Consider the following 15643-nt stretch of genomic DNA (forward strand, 5'->3'; position numbering starts at 1 on the left):
CTCTCCCTCCCCCTCCCTCACTCACTCACTTAAAAAGAAGGGTGATCCCCCTTGATCCTCCCTGTGTGCTCACTCACACAACATAACCAACCATATTCTCCCTCCTCCTCCATAATCACTCACATCTCTCTCATGTGAAAGCTAGCTAGCTAGCTAGCCAACTCAACAAGAAAGAGCATCGATCGTAACTTGATTATGGCTTCACCATCTGATCTTAGCTTGGATTACAAGCCCAACAACTATCCGATAATCCAAAAGCCGGTCGGAGAGCACCCCAACCAGACGCAGAAGATTCAGGAGTTCCTCGCCCGCCTTGAAGAGGAGCGGCTTAAGATCGAAGCGTTCAAGCGCGAGCTCCCTCTCTGTTTGCAGCTCCTCAACAATGGTAATCTATCAACTTTAATTTCCACTTTAATTTCCACCTTGACCCTTCAGGCCGTTTCTTTTCAGCTTTTTATCTCGTTACTCGATGGTTTGAATTAATGTTTTCTCAAAAATAAGCACCGCTTTTATTCTACTACATCATACTGTGCAGTATTCGATGAGACGTAGAGGTAGTATTTTATGCACATTATGATTGATGCAGTAAATGAAAAATTGGATTAGCGTGATCAAATTGGTGCAACTTAATTATGTACATATATAAATATATTTTGGTAAGTAGATGTATGTAATTTTAACTGGGTATCTTTCATTTAGCCGTGGAGGCATACAGGCAACAATTGGAAGCATATCAAACCAGCCAGGGGCCGAGGCCAGTTCTCGAAGAATTCATACCTGTCAAGCAGATGAGCGTCGACGGGCTCGAGACGCCAAACGGGCCTTCGTCCGAGAAGGCTAGCTGGATGATCTCGGCCCAACTGTGGAGCAATCCAGCAGAGAGCAAGCCGCAGCAAGCACCGAAGGGTGGCGGTGACGTCAGCCCTAAGCTGGGGCTGCTCGATGCCAAGCAGCGGAACGGCGGTGGTGGTGCTTTCCTCCCTTTCTCCAAGGAGAAGGCAAAAGGCGGTGGTGGTGTGACGCCGAGGGGGCTTCCGGAGTTGGCTCTCGCTTCGGCGGACAAGGGGGAGGAGGAGAAGAAGGGCGGCGTTGCGGTGATGGAGAATGGAGGGTTCGGAGGGAGGAGAGAGAACGGAGGAAAAGGTGTAGGAACGGAGCAAGCGAAAGGAGGAAACGTGGCCGAGGGGGCGGCGGCAGCAGCTGCAGTTGCGCCACCCCCGCAAACTCATCGGAAGGCTCGGCGGTGCTGGTCGCCGGACTTGCACCGCCGGTTTGTTAATGCCCTTCAGATGCTCGGTGGTTCTCAAGGTAACTATATNATATATATATATATATATATATATATATATATATATATATATATATATATATATATATATATTAGGTTACAAACATTATTAGGTTAGGGCATGATAATTAAGCTAATTACTCTATCATGGTTTTTAATTTTCTTTACTTGTTAAATATTGTATCGATTTCTTATGTGATATGTAACTTTTGATTTATTAAGATTTTGTAAAGTAAAATGATTCTTTGGATTTTTATTTTTTTTTAATGTTTTTGGAAACAGTGGCCACACCAAAGCAGATAAGAGAGCTCATGAAGGTTGATGGATTGACCAATGATGAGGTGAAAAGTCATTTGCAGGTTTGTGTCTCTCTGTCTCTAGATCTCTGCCCTTTAGCTAATCTCACATCTTGATCAATTAATGGTAACAAATAAGCCTTTACAGCTAATTTCACTCTTCTGTTTAAGCCAATTTAACTTAAATTTTACCCACGCATGCACCCTCCCTACTACCAAATATATATAACATAAATTTTAGATTAATTTATTTCAATCTCAGTAAGAAGCCAATTTATTTCAATTTATTTAAAAATACGCTCAAGTTTTTCCAAAAAGCACGTATAAAAGATTCATCCTTTTCCTATTTCAGGTTTTCAGAACAATTTTGTTTATAGTTTTTGAACTTTATTTAAAGTTTTCTATTAATCAGAAATATAGGCTCCACACTCGGCGGCCGATCCCGGCACCACCGGCATCGGCGGCAGCAGCGCCGCAACTGGTGGTGCTCGGAGGCATCTGGGTCCCACCGGAGTACGCCACAACAGCTGCCGGTCCTGCCATCTACGGCGCGCACCCGGGCCCCGCCCACTACTGCACAGCGCCCGTGCCGCAGGACTTCTACCCGACCGCCACCGGAGTGGCGCCGCTGCCCCACCACCAAATCCACCCGGCCCTCCACCGCAGCGCCGCCACCGCTACTGTCTCCGCCGTCCCCACCGCCTACAGGGGCCATCGCGGGTCCCCCGAGTCCGACATGAGGAGCGGCGGGGAGCAGTCGATGGAAAGCATCGAGGACGAGGAGGAGGAGGAGGAGGAGGAGGGGGGGGAGCAGAGAGCAGCAGAAGAGGAAGGGGACGAGGGAGTGGCGGTGGAAGAGGCGATGAAGGCGGGGGAAGGCGACGGCGGCGACGACGTGGCTCTCAAGTTCTGAAGCTTCAATTGTTTCTACTTTTCGGTAGTTTTGATGTTGAGGTTTTTGGAGGTAGGCGTGCTTCTTCCGTACGTTCCCATTGCGGAGATTAGAAACCGAGAGAGAAAGGCGAAAGAGATTGTGCATGGTGTTATAAATTGTTTGTATTTAGTGGTTAGCTATAAGGACTTTTGTTATGTTAATTAATTATACTCTCCTGATCATTGCTCTTCCCAGTTTAAAACTTAATTCTCCGGTTAGCATCGAGTTTAATTTAAGTGAAAAATATTGTACACCGAAAACCAGTCAAACAAAAAAAGAGATTTAGTGGAAAATGTATATAATAATTAGATATCTTCTGTCCTGAAAAGGCTTTTAATTGTAAGAGTTCCCGTTTTAAATCACAACGAATGACAGTAGCATTCAACTTTGGAAGTAACAGAACTAATTATTTTGTAAAGAAAAGAAAATAAAATAAAAATTACAGTTTGTAGTCCAACACTCTTTTTTTCTCTAAATATACACGCTTATCTTACAAGTTGGCACAGGAGCTTGTAATTCATAATCGGAAATATTGGCATGGTTTGTGCACCATTTACTCGCGTTTTCCTGTACATACTCACCATTAATTAAAGTTGCTTTCTTGAGTTGCTAGCTAGCTTTGCATCTCGAGCTAGTTTTATACTTGATAGCCCCTCCATACTGCTCAACGAGCTACAGTTTGTGCACTCGGTCCGTTTTATCCATTAATTTTTAAAGGAAATATAATTATGTAGAATTAATGTTAAGCAAATGAAAGGTAATTTAAAGTGATCAGTTAAAGATAAATTTGTCTCGTGTAATTAGTTAATCTCAAATGTGTTTGGGACTCAATATTTTATTGTTTTTTTTCTAATTAATTTCTTCCTAATGCTAACTAAACTATATCGATGTATATTACAATTGTTATTATAGTGGCTAATGTATACTAGTGATCATTAAGTATAAATTTCCATATAAACGTTCAAACACAAAATAACTATGAAATAGAGGCCGGATCAAGAACAAAATATCTCAACTGATCCAATTAATTTTGATAATACGGTAATTATAAATTCCTAATCTCCGGTCTTTTAATTGAATGTGAGGAAACCATTCTCAGTTCTCGTCTTTTGATTTTGAATAGTATTATTTTTCTTTTTAAAAAAATTTACTGTGGAGACGTGTAGGCACACCCTTACCCAGAGAACTCTTTAAAACGCATATCTCGTTCATTGAGAGTGTTTTTTTGGTTGGGAGGGCATCTACCAACATATTTGGTTAATTTTTACATGTATTAAACAACAATATTGATAGACATATCCATCCAATGTTCTAATAAATTGATAAATTATAAAAATTTGAACAATATTATTTTTAGTAATTTTAACATAGTAAAGTTATATAATTATATCTTTAAGTAATTGATTATGTATTTATATTTTTTCATACATAACCTCATAACCAGCTAATTCTATTTTACTTACATATCTGTTAAATAAAAGTTTAAATAAAATTACATTTCATTACAATATTTTCTACATATATTTAAATGAAAGAGTCAAATTAAGTGACAACTCATCTTCTTCTGTCTCCTTCCTTGTTTCAGCGTGACAATCTGGATATAAATTGTTGCAATTTGTATTGCTTGGCCCTTCAATGGAAGTCTGTTGAAAAATGCAACAAAAATGTTTTAGCGAGATTTTGCATAATTTTAACAAAATAACTTCTTATTAGAGATGAATTAACTAGAAAAACCTGTTCTTTTATCAAGTTTTGTCCAAAATGCGTAGACCATAGACTTTGTCACGCCAAAAAAAGATGACCAGGAATAGTATTTGAATTATACAATTTAAATTATTAAACTGTAGGCCCAGATGAAATATTCTTTCTCATTGAAAAGTGCTTCCCTAAATCATGTATTAAAGGAAATAGACCATCAACTTTATTTTATTTGATTGATATTTTCTAAACTTTAGTTGATTTTAATCTAAATTAGTGTTTTTATTTCAATTGAGATATTAAACTTAACAATTCCTTTAACAATCAAATATTCACTTTTAACAAAACTAACATTTCCATCAACTAAAAAAGGCATTAATGCTGCTAAATATAACAAAATTGTTATTAAGTTTAATAAAACTTTTAACGCATATAATTATAAATATGTCAATTGCATGGGAGAAATAAAGTTCAATATCGACTGACCGATGCCGATGATCAGCACCCAGCCGCGCCGGCACCACCACCGGTCAGTTTAAATGATTTGGGTTATTGGTTTAAAATATATCACTCTATTCAATAAAGCGAGTAGCTTGCTATTTTTTTTTTTTTTTTTTCTTCTCTCGCTCAAAAAATAAAAAGTTTATGGAAGAAGCTATGATGACTACCTTGCAGTAAACGGTGCCGTCCTCCTCTACGTGCCATCCGGCCTCGTCACAAAGTGCTTTGAGAACCTCATTCTGGTCGGCGTGCTTGGGGAGGCAATAGTTGCCGTGGGCTCGTAGGCCGGCGAAGATCCGTGCAGTCACCATCCGCCGCCGCCTCTCTCTCTCGCAGTTATTCTCCCTCTCCCTCTCTGTCGGCCTCCGCAATGAGACCGTCATCTTCCCGCCCCTCCCTCTCCTCCTCACTATCCATGGCCCTCGAGTGTCCTTGATGCATCCCCTCCTCTTCACCGTCTCCACTCTCTCCTCCTCCATTCTCTCTCTCTCTCTCTCTCTCTCTCTCTCTCTCACACACAACAGACACACACACACACACACAACACACACACACACAACACACACACATGGTTGGCACACAGCATATTTGTAGAGGAGGAGGATAGAAGGAGGAGAGTGTGAGAGAGGCATGTAGCTCTCTACTGGTTGGCTCGAAACTTACTGAACAACACATCATGAATCAGGTGGGTATTGTGAGAGAGAGAGAGAGAGAGAGAGAGAGAAGGGGGAAATGTTTACTGATCATGTTGCCAAGAATAGGAGGTGTCCTTTTGGCTAGAAAGAAGTTAATGGGAATAAGGGTGGAGAAAGAGGAAGCATTTTTTAGCTCTTCTATCTTTGGCATTTTATGTTCGGAGAATCCACCCAATCATTTGATCAAGGTTTTGTCCCCTTCCGCTTAACCACTTCTTCCACAGGTGGTACCTAATTTGCTTCCTCCTTAAATTATCGAAAATGCCACTGCTCTCCTCCTCGCCACGTACGTGGCTAACTCTGCATGCATGGCATCGCATAGCGGAGTTAAGGATTAATTAGTAACCTAATTGGTCAAACGTAGTGCATGCCACATGTTTTCAAACCCTACAAATTAGATGCATGGTCTATAGGAGAGAAAAGCATGTGCATGCATAGTTAATCACATAATCTCTATGAAGAGGTTAGGTGGCAGATTATCGATGATCTCCTCTAACAGAGGTTGTATATATTTAATTAGTGGAATTCTTTTTTGAGATTATATTTAATGCAACCGGATTCAATAGGGAATTAAAAAAGCTGTACTTGAACATTCACAAAAAAAAAAGTTTCAAATATTGGTTTATTGAATTTAAACCCACTATGTATATATGTCGATTATATATGTTTTCTATTTGAATACATACTCAAAATTTATTCCATATAAAGAATCGAATCATTGCTTGGACGGCGACATGGAAAGACAATGAGGACAAGGAAATAGTACCAAAGCATTTTGCTCTTCTTTCTTTTCATTGTTCAAGTATATATCACAATCTCTTCATGATCATCAAACTTTTTTTTGACACTTACATTTTGTTAAATAGATATTCTTTAGATATTCCTCAAAATTAATTTAGTTACTATATTTTGAGAAACTTTTAATTTTAGCTATTATGCTAGACCACTTTAAGATCTTGACTCGTTAAACAATTGATGTTTAATAACGAATTTTGTGCTTAATTAGGACTTTGGGAACAGGATAATTAAAACTCTTCAGAGTTCAGTGGGAGAAATGGACCCATCATTCTCTACGTAGCCGTACAGTTACAACTGAGACGACCACCATTTATTTATTTATACCGTACATGAAAGGAGAACCCAACAAGTTTATGGCGGCCTCCTCCTTCGGTGGGGCCAGTCCTTTTTTTTTTTTTTTTTTTTTTTTTTTAGAGAAAGGTAGCACACTACCCATTTCATTCATTGATTCGGTGAATTAAGCTACAGATGTGGAGCAACCAGACCCTGAAAGATAGAAAAAAAAAAACAACAAAAAAAAACAAAACTAATGTGACTCGAGCAGAAGATCTCACTCCTTCAACAGTTGGTCTCTCAACATTTTTTTTTAATTCGCTTTTCCCTACACCAAATATAAAATTTTATCGCATGAATAAATCATATTTTCTAATAGTTAATTTAACAAAAATAAAATTTTATACAGTATAAAAAAATTATACACCAAGTATATAAGATATGCTCATATACAATGTATATTTAATAAAAAGAATAAACTTCAAGTACTACTCATATGGTTTCACACTTTCTCACTTTAATACTTTATGGTTTAAAATGTATAAGTTTGTATCTTGATTTCATTTTCTCTTTTTGTCGGCTCCTCTGTTAATATTTCGTTAAATTTTATACAAAAAACTTCAGATGTCCTACTTAGGTTTATCGAATATTCACTTTAGTACTCTTTAGTTTTAACTTTAGTACTCTTTAGTTTTAACTTTATCACTAATTTAACGAAAAAAAATTAATAGAATGAATAATTAAAAGAGAAAAATGAAGCCACATGGTATTAAATTGATACACTTTATACCACAAAGTACTAAAGTGAGAAAGTGCGAGACAACATGGGTGGTATTCGAAGTTTTTCCTATTAAAAAATTTATAAACAAAAATTAATAGATTTTTATCTTTATTCTATATCCTCAATTTTACATTTGTTTGGGTCTAATAAAATAGGAACATTTTCAAAATTATTGCTGCAGTCTAGATACAAATTGTTGTTTAATTTATTTTTTAGATATGTTTTGCAATATATATTTGTTTGGCTCTATATAATTGTTCTATCGCTAGCATGTAGACAGAAATTATTGCTGTAGCCGGGTGCTTACAAAATTATACACCCGGTGTATAAAACATTCTTATATATATTCATTAATTTGATTTTAACTTGAACATAAATAAAATTTAGCTTTAACAAGTTAAAACTATCAAATATAAGACCTCAAACTTTTAACTTCTTAGTTAAAAAAAATTATTTATAAAATAGGTATTAAAACTATTAAATTTAATTAAAATTTTAAATAAAATTATTAGAATACTTTAACTATATAAATATTAAAATTTAAAAAATATTAATAAAATAATTATTTTTTAGAAAATTCTATACATTATATTACAATAGTAGAAGATCCATTCCATTCCAGATACGAAGAAATGATGATCGTAATATGAAACAGTTATATTTTCAATTATGAAAATATAAAAAATTAGATGTTATAAAAAATAACAAAAATATTATTTTTTCGCCGCATCGCGTGGCCTCTTAGCTAGTAGGGTAGAATACAAAACATTGCTTGATTCTCTTGTGTAAAATTACTACTGTGTATATAACCGTCGTTGCTTTTGTATCGACGGCTCCGCAGAGGACTCGTGGTTTCCTGAATGAAATACTACAGTTGAAAATGGAAATACAGATTTCCCCCTCAAATCTATGGCATAGATTGTCTACAACTCTGTATACAATTTTTTTTTCTTTTTCTTACCTGCTGTCAACTTGAGACAGGGTGCATGAGAGTTATTAGACCATCTAGCGACCGTATTTTGATCTTGGATAGCCACAAGGATTGTATTTTCCGTAGAAAATATTCGTAGACACGATCATAAGAAATTTGAGACCATACATTTTTCTATCTTGAACCGCAAATATGAACATGCTAAAGCCTTTTGTATTACATATGCCAACATATCAATAGTCTATAAAAGCACAAAAATACTAAGTACTTAATTGATAAATTGGTATATGGACTTAATTGTCTCTTTTGTAACAGCAAACGAATTACTCAACTGGTGTGCAAAATCCAAGAAGGAGTGTGTCAGTATTAGTCGCTTAATTGATTAATTGATAAGTACTTAATTGCGGAGTATCGTATGCATTTAGAGATGGCAAAAACATCAGGTGATGGTCGGATATTTGGATCGAAGAAACCCCTCTTAGTACCCGGTTTCCAGGATTATTTTGCAGAATCATCAATCAGGAGGCCACTGTTGCACAATGCTGGAACGTAAGAGGGTGGAGGTGGCGTTTCATAACCAGCGGCCTCACTAATTACACCACATCGCAGATCGTCAACAGATCACGTTGCTCAAAAACCTCCTCAACCAATATAGTCCGTCGGGCACAAATGATAAACTTAGGTGGCGATGGACCGATAATCAAAATTTTACCGTTAAATCCCTTTATGACTTCGTCACTGACTCAGGTCAGATTGATCCGTTGTACGATCACCTTTGGGGGTTAAAAATCCCGCTCAAGCAAAAATTCTTCATTTGGATCCTATTGCGAAAGAGATTACTAACAGCGGACAGATTAATTCACCGAGGGAGTCTAGTGGACCCGCAGTGTATGTTGTGTGGGTCACTACCTGAAACCTGCGACCACCTGTTCGGGGAATGTATCTTCGTCAGGTATCTCCGCATCCATGCTAGAGCTTCAGTGGCGGTCGAGCTGGACACGGGGGATGTTCGGTGGTTAATTATGGACACGGATATCCGACATCTATAACATCACTTTGCGATCGAATAGTCTGACCCAGTTGGCGGCAATCTAGTGGGTCGTTTGGACGGAGAGAAATAGGATTATATTTCGCAATGGGTCTCCCAACGCCTACCGGGCTATCGAACGTGTCGCGGCTCTGATCAGGGACTGGACTGACGTTACCTGAATCCGTATTTTTTTACCTTTGGTTCCCTCTGATTTCCTTTTTAATTAGGTTATGTTCGTTTTTTCGTTTTCCGTTGTACGGATTTGCTTTTGGCATTTTCGGTTTTTCTGTTTTCTGTTTCGTTGGCACGGTTAGGAGGCCCTAGTTGCTTCCATCATGTATGCCTAATTCATTTTACTTAATGAATGAAGCAGGTAGCTGGCTACCTATTTCTCAAAAAAAAGAAAAAAAAAAGAAAAAAAAAAGAAGATAAATTGGTATATGAAAAATAAACGTGAAGAAAATTAAAGACAAACTTAGGTCAGCCTCTGCGTGCTTTATTCTGTTCACACTTTACCATATCATATTATCTGGGAAATTGCACTTGACTATATTGTGATTTTAGTTTCATTTTGTTGTAATAACGTAACTTTTATTAATTAGCACGGCAAAGTGCTATACTTTACGAACTAAGACACAGTAAAGTGTTGATCTAACTATTCTATAATTAGCGATTTTGGTAATTTCCGAAATTACTCCTAAGAAAAAAAAAGAAAAAGAAAATAAAAGATTGAAATGCTTCTCTTATATTCGCTGCAACCCTGCAGATCGGAATAAGTGATTCTCTTTAACCCATTCTTTCTTGTGATAAAGTTCTCTTTCGCAGGATCAGATAATTTTTCTTTTTTTTTTTTCAATTATAATTTCTGGATGTCAGATTTCTGTTTTTTTTTTTTTTTTTTTTTTTTTTTTTTTTCCAGGACAAGTTACATGTTCTCAACTACCAGAAAAATGGAAAAAAAAAATCTGAAAAGGAATAAAAGTTTAAGCCCTTCTAGCTTGTTGGGTGTTTGGAAGGGTTGGTTTGTATCCTAAATTGTCTGTTTTTTCTGAATTGAACTTGTATTTTTTGATCAGTGTTCTGATTGTTTCTTTCAATGAGGACTCTGAAATATACATTACTGTTGAGTTTTTAAGGTTAATTATTGATGTATTATCATTTATAATATTGTGGGCTAGTTTCTCCACAATTCAAACATAGAGCAACTGTTTAGCTCATTACTTTGTTCTCGAGCTGTGTGCGGTATACTAGTCTCGCATTGAATATCAGCAGGAACTGCAGGCATACATTCGAGGCAATATCTCGAAAATATTCTTCACTGGCTAACAATGAAGATGAAGAAAAGAGCAAGGATTATCTATTTAAATTTTTGCTGTTATCATTACCTAGACATGATCGAGTTGGAAAATCTTCTCTTTTCTCATCAAGAAAAATTCAAATTTGCTTGCAAGATTTGCGAGAGCTTAAATTTGAGTCTAGAGCGTAAAAATTTCATATTTAAGATTTTTAACTTCTGGTTGCAACCAAAAAGATACTAATATGACTACAGTAAATAAATCTATTACAGCTAGCATCTTCCAATAGACCTGCTCAATTACAATTCTATGAAAGTTTCAACCACACAAAACAAATTCCAGTTCCTCACGCTAGGAGTTATGAACTATGATATTTTTTCTTTTCGAAAATCAGAGGATATATTTGGTGCTTTGGAATTGTTCTTGATGGAGAGAAAGAAGATTGGGTAAGCTACCATCCTGCAGTCCCATGTGTAGAAATTTCTACAAACAAAATGATCCCCATGCATAAGCCAGCAGTTGTCTTTTAACAAGATAGTAAGTAAAAGAAATCGAATATGTAGAGCATAAAACATCAAACAAAGGAAGCAGAATAAGAATAACTGAACATCCCCATGACTATAGGAAAGTCATAATGAAATGAAATGCGAGTGGAAACAAGTAACAATTTTGAAATGATAGGTTACTCTCCAAAAAATGTCGAGGCATCCCTCTCCTTGGAGGACCTGTATAAAAACGTTTTAAAAAGAGAGCAAGTTAAGGAGTCATCCTTATGATGCTATCATAGTATGACCGAGCAGAGGTTATGACAAACTTTGCAAATAAGCCATCTTCCGTCCATCAAGCCTTAAAATTTAAGCCCAGGTTGCTCGTGAAGGAGAAACCGAGCAGAAGAGAGCTTGCTGGATAACTTATTGGGCTCACTGAGTATTTAAATATATCCTCTCTTTTCTGGTACGAACCTATAAAAGTCTGACAGAAAATTTGTGGGAAGAAGAATAATGACAAAAGATGGTGCAAATATAATTTACAAAAAACAAAACTTAGTTTTTGTTGATTTTACCGTAGCATTGCAAAGTGACAAATTGATAAACCATCATGCTATCATTTATATTACACCATATTAAAAGACAAAAGAAAGAACTAGTCTCAGCATGACTTTATTGCATCCAAAAGGCTCTCTCAGTCTCTCAAACACCAACCATCTGGATGGACCGTGCAGATTTTCTAGGTCCCTTCTCCTGTTCTGCCCAATAAGATAAACGATGCAATATACGATCAACAACGAGCTTTAAAAAAAAAAGAGACTAATGATGCATCCAAACATCTGTTAGCTAATTATTGATCTAATAACTAAAATTAATTATTATAGAATTAATTAAAATAATGTATTGAAAATATCTTTCACCAGAACAGCACTATGTTACGACAAACTTGGGGAACACTCAGCAGACAACGCATCGGGAGGATAGGAAATAGGAAAGAGGTTTATCTTGACTACATAACAGACGAAGCCGCAGATCAAAACAGTGAGTCAAAACTTGGCTTTCAACATTCTGCGATCTTCTTTGTGATGCTCCATTTAGCAAGAGCAGCAACAGATGAAGTTTACGCAGTCCGATCAAAGATATAGCACAGATTACTAGTGTGTAATGAGAATCTGCCATCTTAAATCAACTTGGCCAATTTAGTGCTTTGCAGTGCCTACAAAATCCCGAAACACTTTGAAGTTCCCCTCTGATGCTACAAGGGTGGTGCTGGTAACTACAACCAGAGAAGCATCAACCCAGCACTTCACCTCTAGCGGTTGGCTTCATGATTTTACAACATTGGAGGAGGGGACTTCAAAGTGATTTGTGGATATTCGAGTCTCCAAAGCATGGAAACGGGTGCTTTTGGTAATTTAAAGAGCAAATAATGAGATCGATATTAGAACTAAAACTAGCAAGCCACAAATTTGGATAGCCCTTTAGAGAATAACCAAAGGTTAATAGTAGATAGATTACTCCACAGAGAGTTTCACTACACCACCACCAAAATTACTTAGCAAAAGGTTAGTAGTAGACAGATTACTCAATAGAGAATTTCACCACACCACTAAGATTGCTCAACAACGAGTTTCATCACACCACTAAAATTAGTAGACGCTACAACTGTTGCAGCATAAAATTTTCTTCTAGGTGCCTAACCTATCAAGTCGCTAGCAAGACCAACACCGCCGCATGGACTATTTGTGCCTTGATGTTCTAGTAAGGGCCACCGCAGCCGAAACAAGTCAAATCTTCGGGCGGCCCGGCATATCGCAAGGCTTCCCTCTCCCTTTCCTCCCGCATCTTCTCATAAACCCAGGGGGGATACTCAATTGGGTGGAACCTGGCAGTAAACTCCTCGGATGTGAGATCGGCGAAGCAGGTCAACCCTGCAATGTGACCTTTCTTCTTTGCGTTGTGCCTTTCACACCTCTCCACTGTCTGCTTGAAGATCTGGAAAACGCCGCTCCTCCTCCTCAGCATTTGCATATCTACGCCCAATCTTCACCATCCATTTTTTGTGCATACGGCGGAGCTCTGCGTCATCCTTCATGGTGATCTTGCCCATATCTGGCGTCGCCTTGCAGGTGATTCTTTCAGTTAGGGCTTTCCAGAAAGTCGACATAATACCCCTGAGACAACAAATTGAAATACAATAATGAAAGGAACCAACACAATGACAAAGTACATCATGCAGTGTCTTAGGGGGTGGAAAAAAAATTTCAAAAGAAAGAAAAATAATATGAAAACATTTGGGAGAAAAATAGATCAATATATAATGTACATTAAATGATAAATGATAGGATAAAAGTCATATGCATGCAAGACATATGATTGTACTCAATCATAAATCCTAGAATTAATTAGGAAGAAGAAACGCACGAATTCAAATCGAAATCATTATAGAGAAGGAAAAACAGGATGGAGCTCAATCCACCGAGCCCATCATCGTCAACAAATCAAAGTCGCAATACATATCCGATCCATGCAGGAAGGACAGAACTGTAAATCTGATAAACCATCTAGAAGAGTGACGGAATATATGTTATACAGTTCTATCAGAGAAAACCTGGGGCAGATAATAGAAACGATTCCAAGATTCTGATTTAAAACCAAAGGAAAGCGACGAGATAAAGTTGTTTGATATAGGAAAAACAATAACGTGATTTTTTTTTTTTTTTTTTGAGAGATACGTAGCACGCTACCTGTTTCGTTTATTTCATTTAGAAATAAACTTAGATAGAAATGTGAATCAATTAGGATTCGAACTTGAATTTCGGATACCAACCATCAAACTCTTTGCCACTTGCTCTAGAGACGGTCAGTAAAACAATAACACGATTGCAACGCAGAAGAACAGATGAAACATACACTTAAAACTATTCTTTCTTTCTTTTTTTTAAAAGAAGCGATTCTTTAGGTCGTATAAATAAATAATAAATAAAAAAATATATATTGAAGCATCATACACAGTGTGATAGATTAACAGAAAGATGTGAAGATTGTTGGAAGGAGGTTTTCGGATGCCTGAAGAGATCGAAACCGAAGAGGGAAGCGAGAGCGCTGCACGAACGACGAGCTTCTAGGGTTGGAGTCCTCAAGGCGTCGGAGGGCAGTTTTTTTTTTTTTTTTTTTTTTTTTTTTTTTTTTTTTCTCGGCTAAATTATGAAACGTCGGACTGCACTTCGGCGGCTGACAGGCTGGAACCGGGTCGGATTTGGGTCGGCCCATAGGTAACTAGGGCAGGAACAGGATCGGATTTGGGTCGGACCATACTATGCCCAAGTCCGGCCCAAGAAATTAAAGTTTGCTGTGGGTCGGGCTTTCAGCCAATTTTTTAAAAAATTAAGATCAGTACAAATAAAGTTTAAATTAAAAAAAATAAAAAAAAGGCTATATTGAAATTTTTTTGGGAATAAAGCTAGATAAGGCATTACCTCATTTTTTTTTTTTTTCTGGGCTAAATTATACACAGCCACATTTCACTGCCGTTTAACTACAGTAAGGATCTGTTTAAAAGTAATTTCTCCAATACTAGTTTTATTTTAGAAAATTAATTTTAGTTAAAATTTATAGTGTTTGGCTGAATCTAATAAAAAAAGATTCTAAAATAATTGTCTAAACCCGTGTCTTATTTTCTTTATTCTTTGCACATAACTTTTTTTTTCTAAATTTTATTAAAAAAAATCAATTTTAAAATATGAATTTTAATTTAGTTGTGCATTAACATTAGTGGAAAACTATTAGCATTACACCCCTCCTCCCGACCTAACGGATAAATGTTGACGATACAAATGAGTTAAACATCAATGTACTTGGCGATGAGGATTGTTTAGTTCAATTGCCTCATTAATGGTTATCTCACATTTGTGAATGCGAATTAGGACGTAAACAATCAAATCAAAATAAATCTTCAAGTGGTATGAGTTTAAGTATATGTTTATGCTGCTCTTATTTAATCATATTAAGTCATATTTTCATCGTGAGGACTTAAAATCAAAATCAGCAAAGTTCGGTCTGAATTGAAGTCATTTTTCTTCTTCTTCTTTTTTTTTTGAGAAATTGAAGCCATTTTCATGTTGGTTGATTAGGGTTGGGCCATTATACTCCGGCTTTAATGGGTTGGCTATGGAGAAAGTACACTTTCTTGACAAAGTCCAATATCATATTTACACTCTTAGAAAAAGGAACTAACCGTTTGTTTATTTATCTATATCCTCTAGGCATCTAGGAGATATGCACTTCCCCTGCTTTGATTCTGGAACAATGATCACGGATTGATTAGTTAATTTCCAACTGCAACAAGTCATCTAGAAAGCCATGATTGGAAGAAAAATAGTATGGCGAGTGAGATAGCTAAATATTCCCAGAAATGGACCATTAGTTATGTAAGATGATTGGATAGACTTGAACGGCGACCCTTCTAATATAGCGCATTTTCATACCAGTGTCATGCGATTTAGTTTGTATCACTTGGGTGGTCTTAGTTTGCTAGCTGGCTCTTCCCCAAAGATATCTCTATCAGTTCTTTGTTAGAATTTACATTTGATCGGGACTGGAGCATGTTTCGAGTTTGATTTTGATCCAAACTCG

At 36.9% G+C, this 15643-nt stretch overlaps 1 protein-coding gene and 1 long non-coding RNA gene across 2 annotated transcripts; one reads left to right on the plus strand and one right to left on the minus strand.

The window, feature by feature from the left end:
* LOC109716348 (myb family transcription factor EFM) lies at positions 1 to 2712 on the plus strand. The gene is made up of 4 exons (XM_020241732.1): positions 1 to 385; positions 700 to 1308; positions 1571 to 1647; positions 1997 to 2712. The coding sequence occupies exons 1-4, from the start codon at positions 196 to 198 to the stop codon at positions 2495 to 2497; spliced, it is 1377 nt and encodes a 458-aa protein (XP_020097321.1). The 5' UTR covers positions 1 to 195; the 3' UTR covers positions 2498 to 2712.
* On the minus strand, positions 12489 to 14170 carry LOC109716352. Its single transcript, XR_002217906.1, has 2 exons — positions 14020 to 14170; positions 12489 to 13182 (listed from the first exon to the last, which is right to left on the minus strand). It is a non-coding gene; the product is annotated as an uncharacterized LOC109716352 (long non-coding RNA).

The sequence above is a fragment of the Ananas comosus genome, linkage group 10 (genome assembly GCF_001540865.1).
Source record: "Ananas comosus cultivar F153 linkage group 10, ASM154086v1, whole genome shotgun sequence".
NCBI lineage: Eukaryota > Viridiplantae > Streptophyta > Magnoliopsida > Poales > Bromeliaceae > Ananas > Ananas comosus.

Excerpts from the sequence above, each read along its gene's own strand:
- LOC109716348 (XM_020241732.1), top strand. The coding sequence starts at position 196 with ATGGCTTCACCATCTGATCTTAGCTTGGATTACAAGCCCAACAACTAT. Across the intron at positions 386-699 it reads TTTGCAGCTCCTCAACAATG|CCGTGGAGGCATACAGGCAA; the intron begins GTAATCTATCAA and ends TCTTTCATTTAG. Across the intron at positions 1,648-1,996 it reads AGGTGAAAAGTCATTTGCAG|AAATATAGGCTCCACACTCG; the intron begins GTTTGTGTCTCT and ends TCTATTAATCAG.